The 13,115-nt window shown below is 32.4% G+C and overlaps 1 protein-coding gene across 1 annotated transcript in view; it reads left to right on the top strand.

Annotated features, from left to right (window-relative positions):
- The window catches only part of LOC129976682 (inactive tyrosine-protein kinase transmembrane receptor ROR1-like), a 312,703-nt gene that overhangs the window by 113,098 nt on the left and 186,490 nt on the right, over nt 1-13,115 (top strand). Inside the window, exon 2 of the mRNA XM_056090386.1 lies at nt 1,172-1,277. Coding sequence (XP_055946361.1) covers nt 1,172-1,277 — 106 coding nt within the window. The remainder of the gene's footprint in view (nt 1-1,171; nt 1,278-13,115) is intronic.

Genomic DNA, 13,115 nt, shown 5'->3' with positions numbered 1-13,115 from the left:
AAATTATTAAAAATATAATCAAATAAAGTATAATGAACTGTTTATTTATAATACATGAATTGGAATATTAGCAACACATTTTATTTGCTTTGTTATGCTCCATTTCACAGGCTCTGTAAAATAAATTTTAATGTTATGCTTATTTGTTATTTCTTTTTATTCTATTATAATAATTGTCTTGTAAGTAAAGAAATCTTTAATACCTGGTTAATGATTCATAATATTTTAATAAATATTAACATATTAATTTAATTTAAAATGTCTTGAGAGTTGAAACCAAACAGACTATTTACTGAAAGAGAGGCCTCATACTTTGCACAGTCTAGACACGCTAAATACTTAAATCCTCACTAATTAGAACTTTTATTTAGTATTTTTACTAGTTAAATCCTTTATGTGTTTATATATTATAAATAGCTTGTTTTCTTGTGCGTGAAATTACGGAAAGAGTGCATAATATAATTGTCTAAACAACAAATTGGATTTCAAATATTTTGGGAATAATATCTGTAGGTGTGATCACAATAATTACGAGGTGGAATGAGTGTAGTTTTATCTATATTTAAGTCTCATATTCATTACTCGAGGGCTGTTTAGGGACTTGCCTCATAATTTTGAATCGTGCTTGGATGATGAGAACGACATCTGTATCAGTACCAAAAATGTAAAATATATTATAAACACCAAAATTTAAAAATCGGTGTAATCGCCACAGTTTAAAAAACCCTAATTTTATTCAGGGAGGCATAATTTGTACAAAGGAAAAGTGGTAAAAGATGCGTCCGTCTGCATTGCGACACAAGAGCAAAAAAGTCAGGAATTTTCCCCTTCAGTGCTTTTACTGTGAGATTTTGAATAGGGATTTCTTTGACGTCTATAGACTTAAGAAAGGGAATTTTAGATATCTTTAAAGGAATGTTGTAAGCATTAGGGATTTTTATTTCTTCACTGAGAGCGTGAGAAAATGCTGAAGTCATCAGTCTTCTAGAGCGAGTGTTAAAAATAATTAAATAAAAGGTAGGAATTGGATCAAGAAATAAGAGAACATTTTAGAATGAATTTAATATGAGCTAATTACGATAAACGTTTCGAAATGAACTAAAATTTAAATTAGATTAAGAGATATCATTACATATATATACATAATTTTTTCCCTTTTTTCTTTGTCTAGGCTGGATGGCCGCCGGTCATTCGAGTCCAGTTCTCTTCCTGTCAAATGCAAAAGACGCGGTAGACGTCGAAGGTGGAGAAGATATGGACGAAGACTTCCCCACAACGTAAGAAAGATTTATTTTTTGGTATTTTTGTGTGTGTATTTTTATGAAATTATCGTTCATTAAATTTGCTCTGATTATTTTCATAAATTTAGTTACATCATTATTTTGGTTGCTGAATGAAAATAAAGTGAAAATAAGTGCAGGAAAAGTTTAATAGTTAAAAGTTTTATAGTAATACTAGTTGCCTCTAGCGACCAGCTGATTTGCCGAGAATATTGGTTATAATTGATTCCAGATAAATCATTTAGGTATAATTTCATGCCCATAATTCCGCCAAAATGTATGACATTAAAGACATGTTATCTATTTTTTCTGCTCAAGTTTCTGTCTTATGTGTACATGAACCTTTCTAATAGAGACCAGTCATTACTCCATTAAAAATAGAAATATCCAGTTCACCTATTTTCTAAAATTTCCCGATATTGGAATTTCCCTTTTTTTATTTGTTTTATAAATTACACAGATATTAAATAGAATCGTTTTTCTTTAGCTTAGAACAATTGAAAAAAAATTATGATGTCAACTATTTGATAAAACGATGAAAATGGTTTGAATTGTAGGACAGCAATGCAATTTATTGTTGAGGATTATAGAAATAAAAAAAAAATGAAAAATGTAGCAAAAATTTGCACGATTTCTGTATTTTAAGTTTTGGACGTAAAAAAGTCATTATTGGGCAAGAATATTTTCTGAAGCTATTACTGAAAAATCTAAAATTCAACTTAATTTTTGAATAATTTAAATTCTAACTAAATATTAAGAAAAATCGCTCCCAGATGCACATTCTCATCCTTCAAGGTATATATGAGTGAAGTTTGGTAGCTGTAGATCGAAAGGTCTGGCCTGTAGAGCGCCGACATACCCACACTCACGTTTAGTTCAATTCAGTTATATTAACGTCACGTTTTAAAGCAACACTAGGCCTATTTTGGGACGGACCTCGTCATTTTGAACCGTTGTCAAATGACAAGGACGACACCTGAGTTGCCACTCTCTTTTTCCAAACTTCTGCACCAGACAGCGGGAGGACCGTTCATCTTTAGTATTTAATAGAGTTTAGTTTAGTTACATTTACGTCCCGTTTTAAAGCAACACTAGGGCTATTTTGGGACGGACCTCGTCATTTTGAACCGTTGTCAAATGACAAGGACGACACCTGAGTTGCCACTCTCTTTTTCCAAACTTCTGCGCCAGACAGCGGGAGGACCGTTCATCTTTAGTATTTAATAGAGTTTAGTTTAGTTACATTTACGTCTCGTTTTAAAGCAACACTAGGGCTATTTTGGGTCGGACCTCGTCATTTTGAACCGCAGTCAAATGACGAGGACGACACCTGAGCTGGCACTCCCTTCTCCACACTACGCCACACCAGCGGGAGGACGTTTAACGTACACTAGACCCGCTTACACGACGGTTCTTCGGTGGAATCGGGTCTCGAACCTGAAACTCTCCGAAGTATTTAATAGAGATGGGTGAAGAAAGTTTTGGGGAAAACCATTCCAGCTGCTTTCGTCAAGAATTTTTCATTGCACTTAACCTATAAAAAAGATAGTTAATGTTTTATACTTTATGGAAGTTAGATTATTTTTTCTCTCTCTCCCTCTATGAGATTTTAAGCATAAGATAATTTTTATTTCTGGATGTGTTGGCTTAACAAAACTATATAATTTAACTCTAATAATTAATACTCTAAACGAACCATCTGCTTTCTGATGGCGGCTAGTATTAAATAAATATGTACTCTGGTTTGTTTACATTCCATTATATCTCCGCTCAATAAATATCTCTGTATCTATAAATGAAAAAAAGAATCTGGATGCTTAATTGATGATGAATAAGAACCATAACAAGAGCACACAATGAATTATTTACGACGTACGCATGATTTGGATATCAACCAAAACACACTTGCGCAATCAGTTAGCTTCTCAATGAACTTTTCTTCGTCTCCAACAGTGGCTGCTATCCCATGTCAACTTATCTCTAAAAGAGTGCTATTGTTTTAATGGCAGGAAACTTACTACGCTGTGAAAAGACACTGCATTTACTTCCTCCTTCGCTAATTGTTCTGTCTAGTTTAAGAAAACATTCCAGTATCTGAATCTGTGTTTCTGACACTTCTTTTGATCTTTTTTTATGTTTAAAGTCTGTAAAAGTGTTGTCACTCCGTCAAATATGAACATGATCGATGGTTATACCATTCAAAAAAAGAAAAAAAACCTTGAAAATTCAGCGGCGTAATAATCTTACATAATTTCAATCAATTTGAAATATTGTTATTGATATATCCCAATTTCCACAATTAAATTAAAATGCTTCTATAATTATCCTGATTTCTTTCTTTTTTTTCTTTTTAATAGTTATATTTATTCTATTATTTACTATCTGTAGACACTAATGATCTAATATCTAGACACTAATGTTTGTTTTCAAAGCGTCCCCAAAGACTGACAACATTCGTGGCATCTTTACCCTCCCTCCTTTCCAGACATTACACCATTATCTGCAATACATAGCAGCATGCATAGCATTTCATGTATTTTTAACTTTTATATTGTGAGATAATTACACTATGTAGAAATCTATTCAATTATTTTTTTTTCTGTGGTGAAATCTTGTTTCCTTATATACTGTCTTACTGCATTTTCTACGGAAACATTGTAATAAACCATAGCAATCTTCTGGGAATACTTCGTAAAAGTTATTTTCTCATTTTTTTTTTTTTTTTGACGAAATATGACTTTCTGATTTTCTAATTCTCTTATATACTTTAAGGAAACACTGTAATATATCACAAAAACACCTTTTGGTAATACATCCTAAAAATCGATTGCTCACTTTTTTCTGATAAAATTCGATATCCTAGAACTCTGATTTTCTTGTATACTTTAATAGAAATATTGTAATTATTTCAAAACCATTTTGCTCACTTTTTCCCGTGACAAATATTATTTTCGGATATTCTAATTCTCTCGTATACTTTACTAGAATCTCCCTAAGTGAAGAAATCGCTTGCTCATTTTTTTCTAGTGACGAATCGGATTTCCTGACATACTAATTATCGTGAATACTCTACAGAAATGCTGCAATATATCTAAAAAAGCTTTTGTACATTTTTTCCTGTGTCAGATATTACTTCGGGATATACTAATTTCCCTATCTGCTTTATTAGAATCTCCCTAAGTGAAGAAATCTCTTGCACATTTTTTCTAGTGACAAATATTATTTCGGGATATACTAATTTTCCTGTCTGCTTTATTAGAATTTCCCTAAGTGAAGAAATCGCTTGCTCCTTTTTTCCTGTGACAAATATTACTTCGAGATATACTAATTTTCCTGTCTGCTTTATTAGAATCTCCCTAAGTGAAGAAATCGCTTGCTCATTTTTTTCTAGTGACAAATATTACTTCGGGATATACTAATTTTCCTGTTTACTTCATTAGAATCTTCCTTAGTGAAGAAATCGCTTGCTCATTTTTTACTAGTGACAAATATTACTTCGGGATATACTAATTTTCCTGTCTGCTTTATTAGAATCTCTCTAAGTGAAGAAATCTCTTGTTCATTTTTTCCCGTGACAAATATTACTTCGGGATATACTAATTTTCCTGTCTGCTTTATTAGAATCTCCCTAAGTGAAGAAATCTCTTGTTCATTTTTTCCTATGATAAATATTACTTGTTGATGTACTCATTCTCCCGTTCTACTTTACTAGAATCTCTATGAGCGCAGAAATCTTTTGCTCTGTTTTCCTGTGATGAAATCTGGTTTCCTGACACGAATGCTCCTGCTCTTGAATACCTCACGGAAACAAAGAAATACATTTCAAAAGTCTTTTGCACATTTTTTCCTGTGACAGATTTTGTTTCATATTATGCTAATTCTCCCGTCGACTTTACGAGAAGCGCTTTAATGATCTTATCCAAGATTCTTAGCTTAAACGTCCTGAGACAACATGGCATTTGCCAAATTTTGCCTTTAACACTTTTTCCTGTGACAAAGTCTTTTTAATCCACAAAAATCGGAATCGCAACCTTACTGAAAGACAGAAACATATTCTTTTTGCTCACTTTTTCAAGAGACAAACCTTGTTTCATGTTATGCTAATTCTCCCTTGACTTTATGAGAAGCTTTTTAAAGATGTTATTTAATATTCGTAGTTGCAACTCTTTATTTCTTACACGTCCTGAGACAACATGGCGCTTGTCCAATTTTGCCTCTTTCTTTTTCCTGTGACAAAGTATTTTTAATCTACAAAAATCGGAATCGCAACCTTACTGAAAGACAGGAACGTATTCTTTTTGCTCTCTTTTTCAGGATACAAACCTTGTTTCGTGTTATGCTAATTCTCCCTTGACTTTATGAGAAGCTTTTTAAAGATGTTATTTAATATTCGTAGTTGCAACTCTTTATTTCTTACACGTCCTGAGACAACATGGCGCTTGTCCAATTTTGCCTCTTTCTTTTTCCTGTGACAAAGTATTTTTAATCTACAAAAATCGGAATCGCAACCTTACTGAAAGACAGGAACATATTCTTTTTGCTCTCTTTTTCAGGATACAAACCTTGTTTCGTGTTATGCTAATTCTCCCTTGACTTTACGAAATGCTTTTTAAAGATGTTATTTAATATTCGTAGCTGCAACTCTTTATTTCTTACACGTCCTGAGACAACATGGCGCTTGCCAAATTTTGCCTCTTACTTTTTCCTGTGACAAAGTGTTCTTAAATCTACAAAAATCGTTATCACAATTTTTTAATGTTTCCTTTACGATCATTACTCGTAGGAGAAAGCGGACTATTTTATAGTTAACGATAAAATTTAACGACCCTGCCTGGTGAGTACTTCATCAGGAGGGATACGATGATGCAATTAACAAGTATTTAACAGCAATCATTAAATACCATGGAGTGGGGCATCACCCCCTTTCCCGCCGTTTTATTTCCCGGCCTCTCATTGGTGAATAACATCCTCCTCATCTTATTTCCTCCCCCCGGGGGGACTATGTCTTTTAAATTAAAGGTTTCCGGGGGAGGTTAATAACGGAATATCTTTTACCTTGAAGCGAGGTAGAAAAAAGAGGTAGCAATCCGCTTAAAATAATGAGGGTGGACCAGGGAGAGTCTGTAACACTTTCTTCCTGAGGAGATAGCTCGAAAATTGGTTTATACTGCTTTTCTTCATCGATCAAAATCTGGGGAGGATCGTCTGCTATCCCCTTTCAAATATCGAGCTATAAAACGTTGAGAAAGAAATGTCTGAGGGGAGTATCGTTTTGCGATTTTTTTTATCCCTTAATTCTTTTCTCCACACTGTGAGTTTTTTCTTTTTCCCCTTACTCTGTTCTTTTTTTTTTTTTTCGCTCCCTTCTTTTTTTATACATATAGAAAGAAAGAAGAAAAAAGAAAAAAAGAGGGAATCCCCTGCCGAAGACGATTTTTTATATAATTTTTTTGTAGTTTTTAGTTTTGTCCATCTCCTTGACTGTTTCTCAAACGTTTTTGCTATGATTATCGCTTCGATTCACAAATCGGTCGGTTTTCACCGCCAAGTTGGCGACGATTTTTCATTTTTAACTGAAACTGCTGTCGGTTGTTGGAAATTTGTTTAAAAAAATTTCAATCCTCAAAGCAACAGGATCCCGTCCCTCTTTCTTCTTCTTTGGGGACTGAGGGCTTGAGGGATTTCCATGCCAAAGAAAATGTCTTTGTTGAAAACTTTTGTGCTTCATTTTTTCTTGTGTGAAATATATAGCGAGAGCAAGTATTGCTTACATCAAAAAATTACAACTTCTAGGTTTTTATGAATCTTCGCGTTTTAGATTTTCCTGAGACCAAGGAGAATTTTTTTGTGAAACTAAAGCAATTGAAAGGACGAAATTTGGTTCTTGATCTTAACATTAAAATTGTAAATTTCTGTCAACTTTTAGATGAAATTTATGAATGAGATAGGTGTCTTATCGGTCCGTTTGTGTTTATTCAATTATGATTACGCTGTACTGATGAAATTTGACATAAAGTTTTAACAATGAAATTTTAGATCGGCTTCAAATTTAACCCGTTAATGGGTTGCATCTATTCTGTCTATTTGTTCATCCCAAAATTAACACAAGATTGCAATTTGCCTCCATTCTTGCAGTAAAGTGTTGGCAACCTTATTAAAAAAAAACATTCGACAGCTGATGGTGTAGGATTAGTAAAAAATGGAATGTTACACGATAGAACAACATGTTAACGCAAGATTTGAAAAGATATGTAAGCTTTCAAGTGAAAGCAAGATAAAAAAAAAAAAAAAAAAAAAAAAAACGCAGGTTGAAATGTTATATTTTTATTGAATCGTAAATCCGATATTATTTTATTGAAATATATTTACGAAATATGGAATAATACATGGGGCAAATGGCCTCCATGGCTTTGCTTATGTACTCTATTGTTGAAATTTTCCATGACCATTTTGCATAAATGTGACTGAATTTAATTGATGCAGCGATGAATTTCCACCTTCAATGGGCGCGTGCTTGTAGGCTTGTTGGCACAGACCTTTGACTTCAAATAACCTCATAAAAAGAAATCCAATGGTGTTAAATCAAACGATCTAGGTGGGCAATTCTCAAATTTTTGAACTATGGTAGCCAGACTTTCATTATCTTCGAAATGTTGTTTAATAATGAAAATACGTTGTTCTATCCGTTCTATCCGCTCCGTTTATACTGCCCTTAAACTGTCAGCTGTCAAAGGTTTTTTTTTTTTTTTTTTTTTTTTTTTTTTAAACATAGGGTTGCCAACACTTTAGTGCACGAAGGGTGGCAAATTCAAAACTTGCATTGATTTTAGGACACCCTTTTATTAAAATTTTGTGACAGCATGATGAATAAATTATTTTTATCTTAAATGCTTATTTTAAAATATCAGTGGAAATGGAATACATATGTGCGTTTTCATTTTCTGAATTTTTCTTTCGTGAGTGTTGTTTATTCTGATAAATTAAACTTTTGTCAAATTGTTTATTCTAAATTCGATTCTAAAGTTATCGATTATCCAGCAGAATTTAACAGAAAGCATAATTTTCTAGACGGATGGTGGTTTGAGATTATCCTGATGGTGTCTTTGGTTATTAGGAATATAGAAATGGCAGCAATTTTTTAGATAGTTGACATAACACCACCCCTTGACCTGCAAATATAATCATAACGATTATATTTTGTGGCCGCGGTGGTCTGGTGGTTTTTGGTTCGAGACCCGATTCCACTGAAGAACCGTCGTGTAAGGGGGTTTGTTGCACGTTAAATCCGTAAAGGCCAAATGTCCTCCCACTGATGTGGTGTGGTGTGGAGAGGGTGTTGCCAGCTCAGGTGTCGTCCTCGTCATCTGATCGCGGTTCAAAACTACGAGTTCCGTCCCAAAATAGTTCTAGTGTTGCTTAAAACGGGGCGTTAATATAACTAACGAACTAACTCTCCATATTTTGCATCTTTTTCGCGACAGGAATGTTCATTGTGGGATAAAAAACTTCAGTCGATATCCTAAATATAAAGATGACTGTGTATTTGTATCCATAGTTTTCTACAGTTTTTGTCTGATTTTGATAAAAAATTTCGCATATTTTCTACAGGACAAAAGGAAAGCGCTGCGCTGATCGAGTTTTGAAATTTAAAATTAGTTAAAATACGAGTTATTTAAAATTTGGGAAAGTTTGGTTATATTTCCCAAAAGAAAATTATTTTACAGAAATAATTTTTACACGATCTTAAAACTAAAAATATAAATAAATAAAAAAAAAGATATTTTTATATATTATAACAAAAGGCAACTAGAGCTCGGTTAATACTTATATTTCTATTTTGAACATTTTGCTGGTATTAGTGTAATTAGAGTTATGGTACTGACATGCACATAATTTGGCAAGTAAGCAAGAATACTAGATGTTTTAATCCAAAATTAGCGATTTTCAATTCAAGTGTAAAGATAATACAGATAAAATTCATTTTCTAGTTTTTATTTTCATACTCATACATGCTATGTATGAGAATGCTATGCTCATACATGCTAACAAAGAGTCTAACTATAGACAGAATAGGTATAAAATTTACTACTTCGATAGTAATAGATACAAAACTACTTTTCTAATAAATGCTATAACTAGGGATTGCAATACCGGACCAAAATTTCAATACCGGTATTCGGTATTTTTTAAATCTTAATACCGGGATACCGGTTTTAATACCGGTATTAGAAATTTTAGAAAAAGAAAGAAAACACAGGTGTTTCTTTGTTTCATTTGCCAGTTTTGTTAGAGAGTCTAAATATCACAAAAAATAATTTATAACTTATGAATTATAACAGTATATAATCACAAAAAAGTAAAGGAACATCTTATTTATTTATATCACAAAAAAAGTGTAAATATCACTATTCAGTCTGTGGTATTATTACAAATTTTTGAAATGTAATCCTTAAAAAAAAAATACTAATGCATCCATTGTACTGTCATTAAGCCTGAAAAGTAATTTTGTGTAAATATGACCAGCTGTCGAAAACGCTCTTTCGACATCTACGCTAGTTGGTGGTACTGTTAGCAATGCGCGATATACTTTTTCCAAGTATTTATCTCTAAATCCCTCATCTTCAAATAAATCGATTTCTCGTCGGATGGTTTTGGATATAGCTGATTTCTGTATTGTATTTTGGTTCGTTGAAATTTTTTTTATTCATCGCTAATTCTAATTTTTATTCAAGAGACAATTCCTTTTCTCTATCGACAGTAGCGACATCATAATCTTCGATAATTGAACCGAATTCTTCCGAATGTGGATAGGTTTGTGGGTAAAATATTTTAAGAAAATTTACTCTTGAACATTTGAACTGGTTATTTTCTTTTCTTCTTTTTAATTTTCATTTTCATTTTTAAAATCATTATAATTATGTAAATACCATAAGATATTTTCTATTTCGGTATGCCTTTCTCCTGTGCGATTTTTCAATGTAATATATAATTCTTTAGATAGTGATGTGTGCTGTTCTTTCAGTGACTGCAACATGAAATTTATTGTTGCATTTGCTGTTATTAGAACCTCTCCGACATGTCTCAATAGTCAGTTTTATTAGAAGTAGAGCTGATATAGTTCTATATATTAAGTCGAATTCACTATCTGAAAAAATAATTTACAGATTTAAGTCGATTATTGCTTTTTGGATTGGACTTCTCAGTTTCAAAAATCGTTCCATCATTAGGAGTAAACTGTTCCAACGTGTTTTAGAATCTAATATTAACATATATTCTGTTTTATTTTCAGTTAGTATATATTTTAGTAATATATCCTTTTTTATAGGGGAACGTTTAAATATCTTAACAATTTTTCGAACTTTATAAATTATAGGGAGCAATTCTTGATAGATTAATATTTCTTAGTCATTAGCAATATCGTCTTTAACAATTACATTGTCATTATCTTCATTGTCAATATCACTCTCACTCTTACTCTCTTCAAAGTTGGAATCCGAAGTTTCTATATCCACAGTATTTGGATTCTTCTGTTCTTTATTTTTTTGGTATAATACATCTATTACTCCTAATTGAATTCCATGTACATAGCACATCTGCTGATTTGCACCAATCAACTTCACAACTTTTTTCATAATTGTTGCTCCATCAGTCTTTATGGATACAATATTTTCTTTCAGGGATAATCCATTTTTCACTCATTTAGATTTAAGCAATTTATTAAGCCATTAATTAGCTAATTAATTTCGCCCGTTAGGGAGACATAAAAACAAAAATGTATACTATTTTGCTATGTTCGAGATCCCTGAACATATACTGGAGACCATTTTAAAAATTTCTAGTAAATACCGAAAAACCGGTATTTAAACTTGTGAATACCGGTATTACAAAATTGTACAAATGGCTCAAAATACCGGTATTCGGTATCCCGGTATACCGGTATTGCAATCCCTAGCTATAACCATATGCTAATAATATTCATGGATCAATTCCCCGTTGAGTTATTATATTATCATTTTTCAATACGCATGGATGGACAGGTGCTGAGAGTTGCCATTGATGGATTTCATCTACAACAGGACTGCATTCATCTCTCCCTCTTCCCTCCCCCCCCCTCTGAACTCCATTGAAATGTAAATTAACATGACATATGTACAGACACAGTTACTTTTCGACATTATCATTGTGAAGATTTTAGCATTTGTCTTATCTATGCACCAGGTTCCCGATCTCCTTTTTGAAAAAGGTTGTCCCTAATGATGAGAAATGGGCCTTAATGTTACTTTGAAGCCCCCTTTAGTCTGGAATTCCTATAGTTTTCCTTCCCATGTCTTATACCGTTTTCGAGATTGAAATGCTCAGTTTAGGATAAAATAACTTACGTAGACATTCTATATATGATTGCTTATTTGCATATATTTTATACGAATCAACAGCAAGAATGAATATGGAACAGGAATGTCTGAACATTCACCTACAAATCTCCAATTTTGACAAGATGGTCGACCAGCTCCTTGTCTGAGAATCCAGCATCTTCCGTTTCTTTTAGAGCATTTGATCAGTTCAGTGATCAAAATCTTCTGTTACGAGAGAATTTCTTCCGCGTTTTCTTGTATTGAGAACGTGGCTTAGAGCCGAATGATTTCATCTCTTTCCTGAAATGAAGAACTGACTAGGATGCCAAAACAAAAACTTCAGGCTAATGAGAGGAACATCAGGAGAGGGACCTAAGACTCTGTATCACATCTTAGACTGTACATGTGTAGAGGGACTTAAGAGAGGGACATTAAGACCTCTGTATCACATCACTGGCGGCAACGCTTTTTCGAAGAGAGGATTGGAAAGTTGGTCCTCATATAGTAAAAATGTCCGAATTTTCATAGTGATTTTATCAAAAAGTAAACATGTTTATATACAACTTTTGGTAATAGATTCATTTTGTTCATTAATATTGTCCTTTCTTTTTTTATATAATCCGTCGTAAGTTGGGAAAGGGAGGCCCTGGTAAAGTTTGTAAATGCACACTTTTAATGTGAAGAACGTAAACCAAATTTCATTTATATAGCTGTTTCTAATTTTGAAATACATAGGTTCAACATATATAAAAGTATTATTTTTCTTTCTTTGGATTCAAAAAGGTTCAAAATATGGATATTCGTCAAAATAATCGGTGTCCTTGAACATATTTAAAATATTAAGAAAAAAAAGCAAGAAAAGATTAAAAAATATACTCTAACATGAAAAACAAGGTTAGAAACTATCCTGATTTTGCACTATGCACACTTTTAATGTAAAGAACGTAAACCAAGTTTCATTTATATTGCTGTTTCTATTTTCGAAATGCATAGATTCAACACATATAAAAGTTTTTTTGTTTTTTTTTTTTTGATTCAAAAAGATTTAAAACATGGATATTCGTCAAAATAATTGGTGTACTTTAGCATAAACATAAACATATTTAAAATATTAAGAAAATAAAAGCAAGAAAAGATTAAAAAACATACTATAACATGAAAAACAAGGTTAGAAACTATCCTCATTTTGTAGCATCACTTTTGTCCAAGCTGCAAATTCAAGATAACGTCTTTTGCTTAACGTAGGTACAAACTAGGATTCGTTGACGGCGTACATTAAAAAGAGAGAGAAGTTTTGCGGAAGAGCATAAAATGTATTTTTAAGCATTTCCTTCTAGTTTACATCCAAGAAAAGGACTTTTATGGCCCCCCAAAAAGGAAAACTTAAATCCCACAGTAGAATAAATAAATCCAAAGTAAATAAATGGTAAAAAAAAAAAAAAAAAAAGAAAAGAAACTCGCAATATCTTAATGTTATCTCTTC

The sequence above is a fragment of the Argiope bruennichi genome, chromosome 7 (genome assembly GCF_947563725.1).
Source record: "Argiope bruennichi chromosome 7, qqArgBrue1.1, whole genome shotgun sequence".
NCBI classification, from domain to species: Eukaryota; Metazoa; Arthropoda; class Arachnida; order Araneae; family Araneidae; genus Argiope; species Argiope bruennichi.
This window is presented reverse-complemented; position numbering and strand designations above follow the sequence as displayed.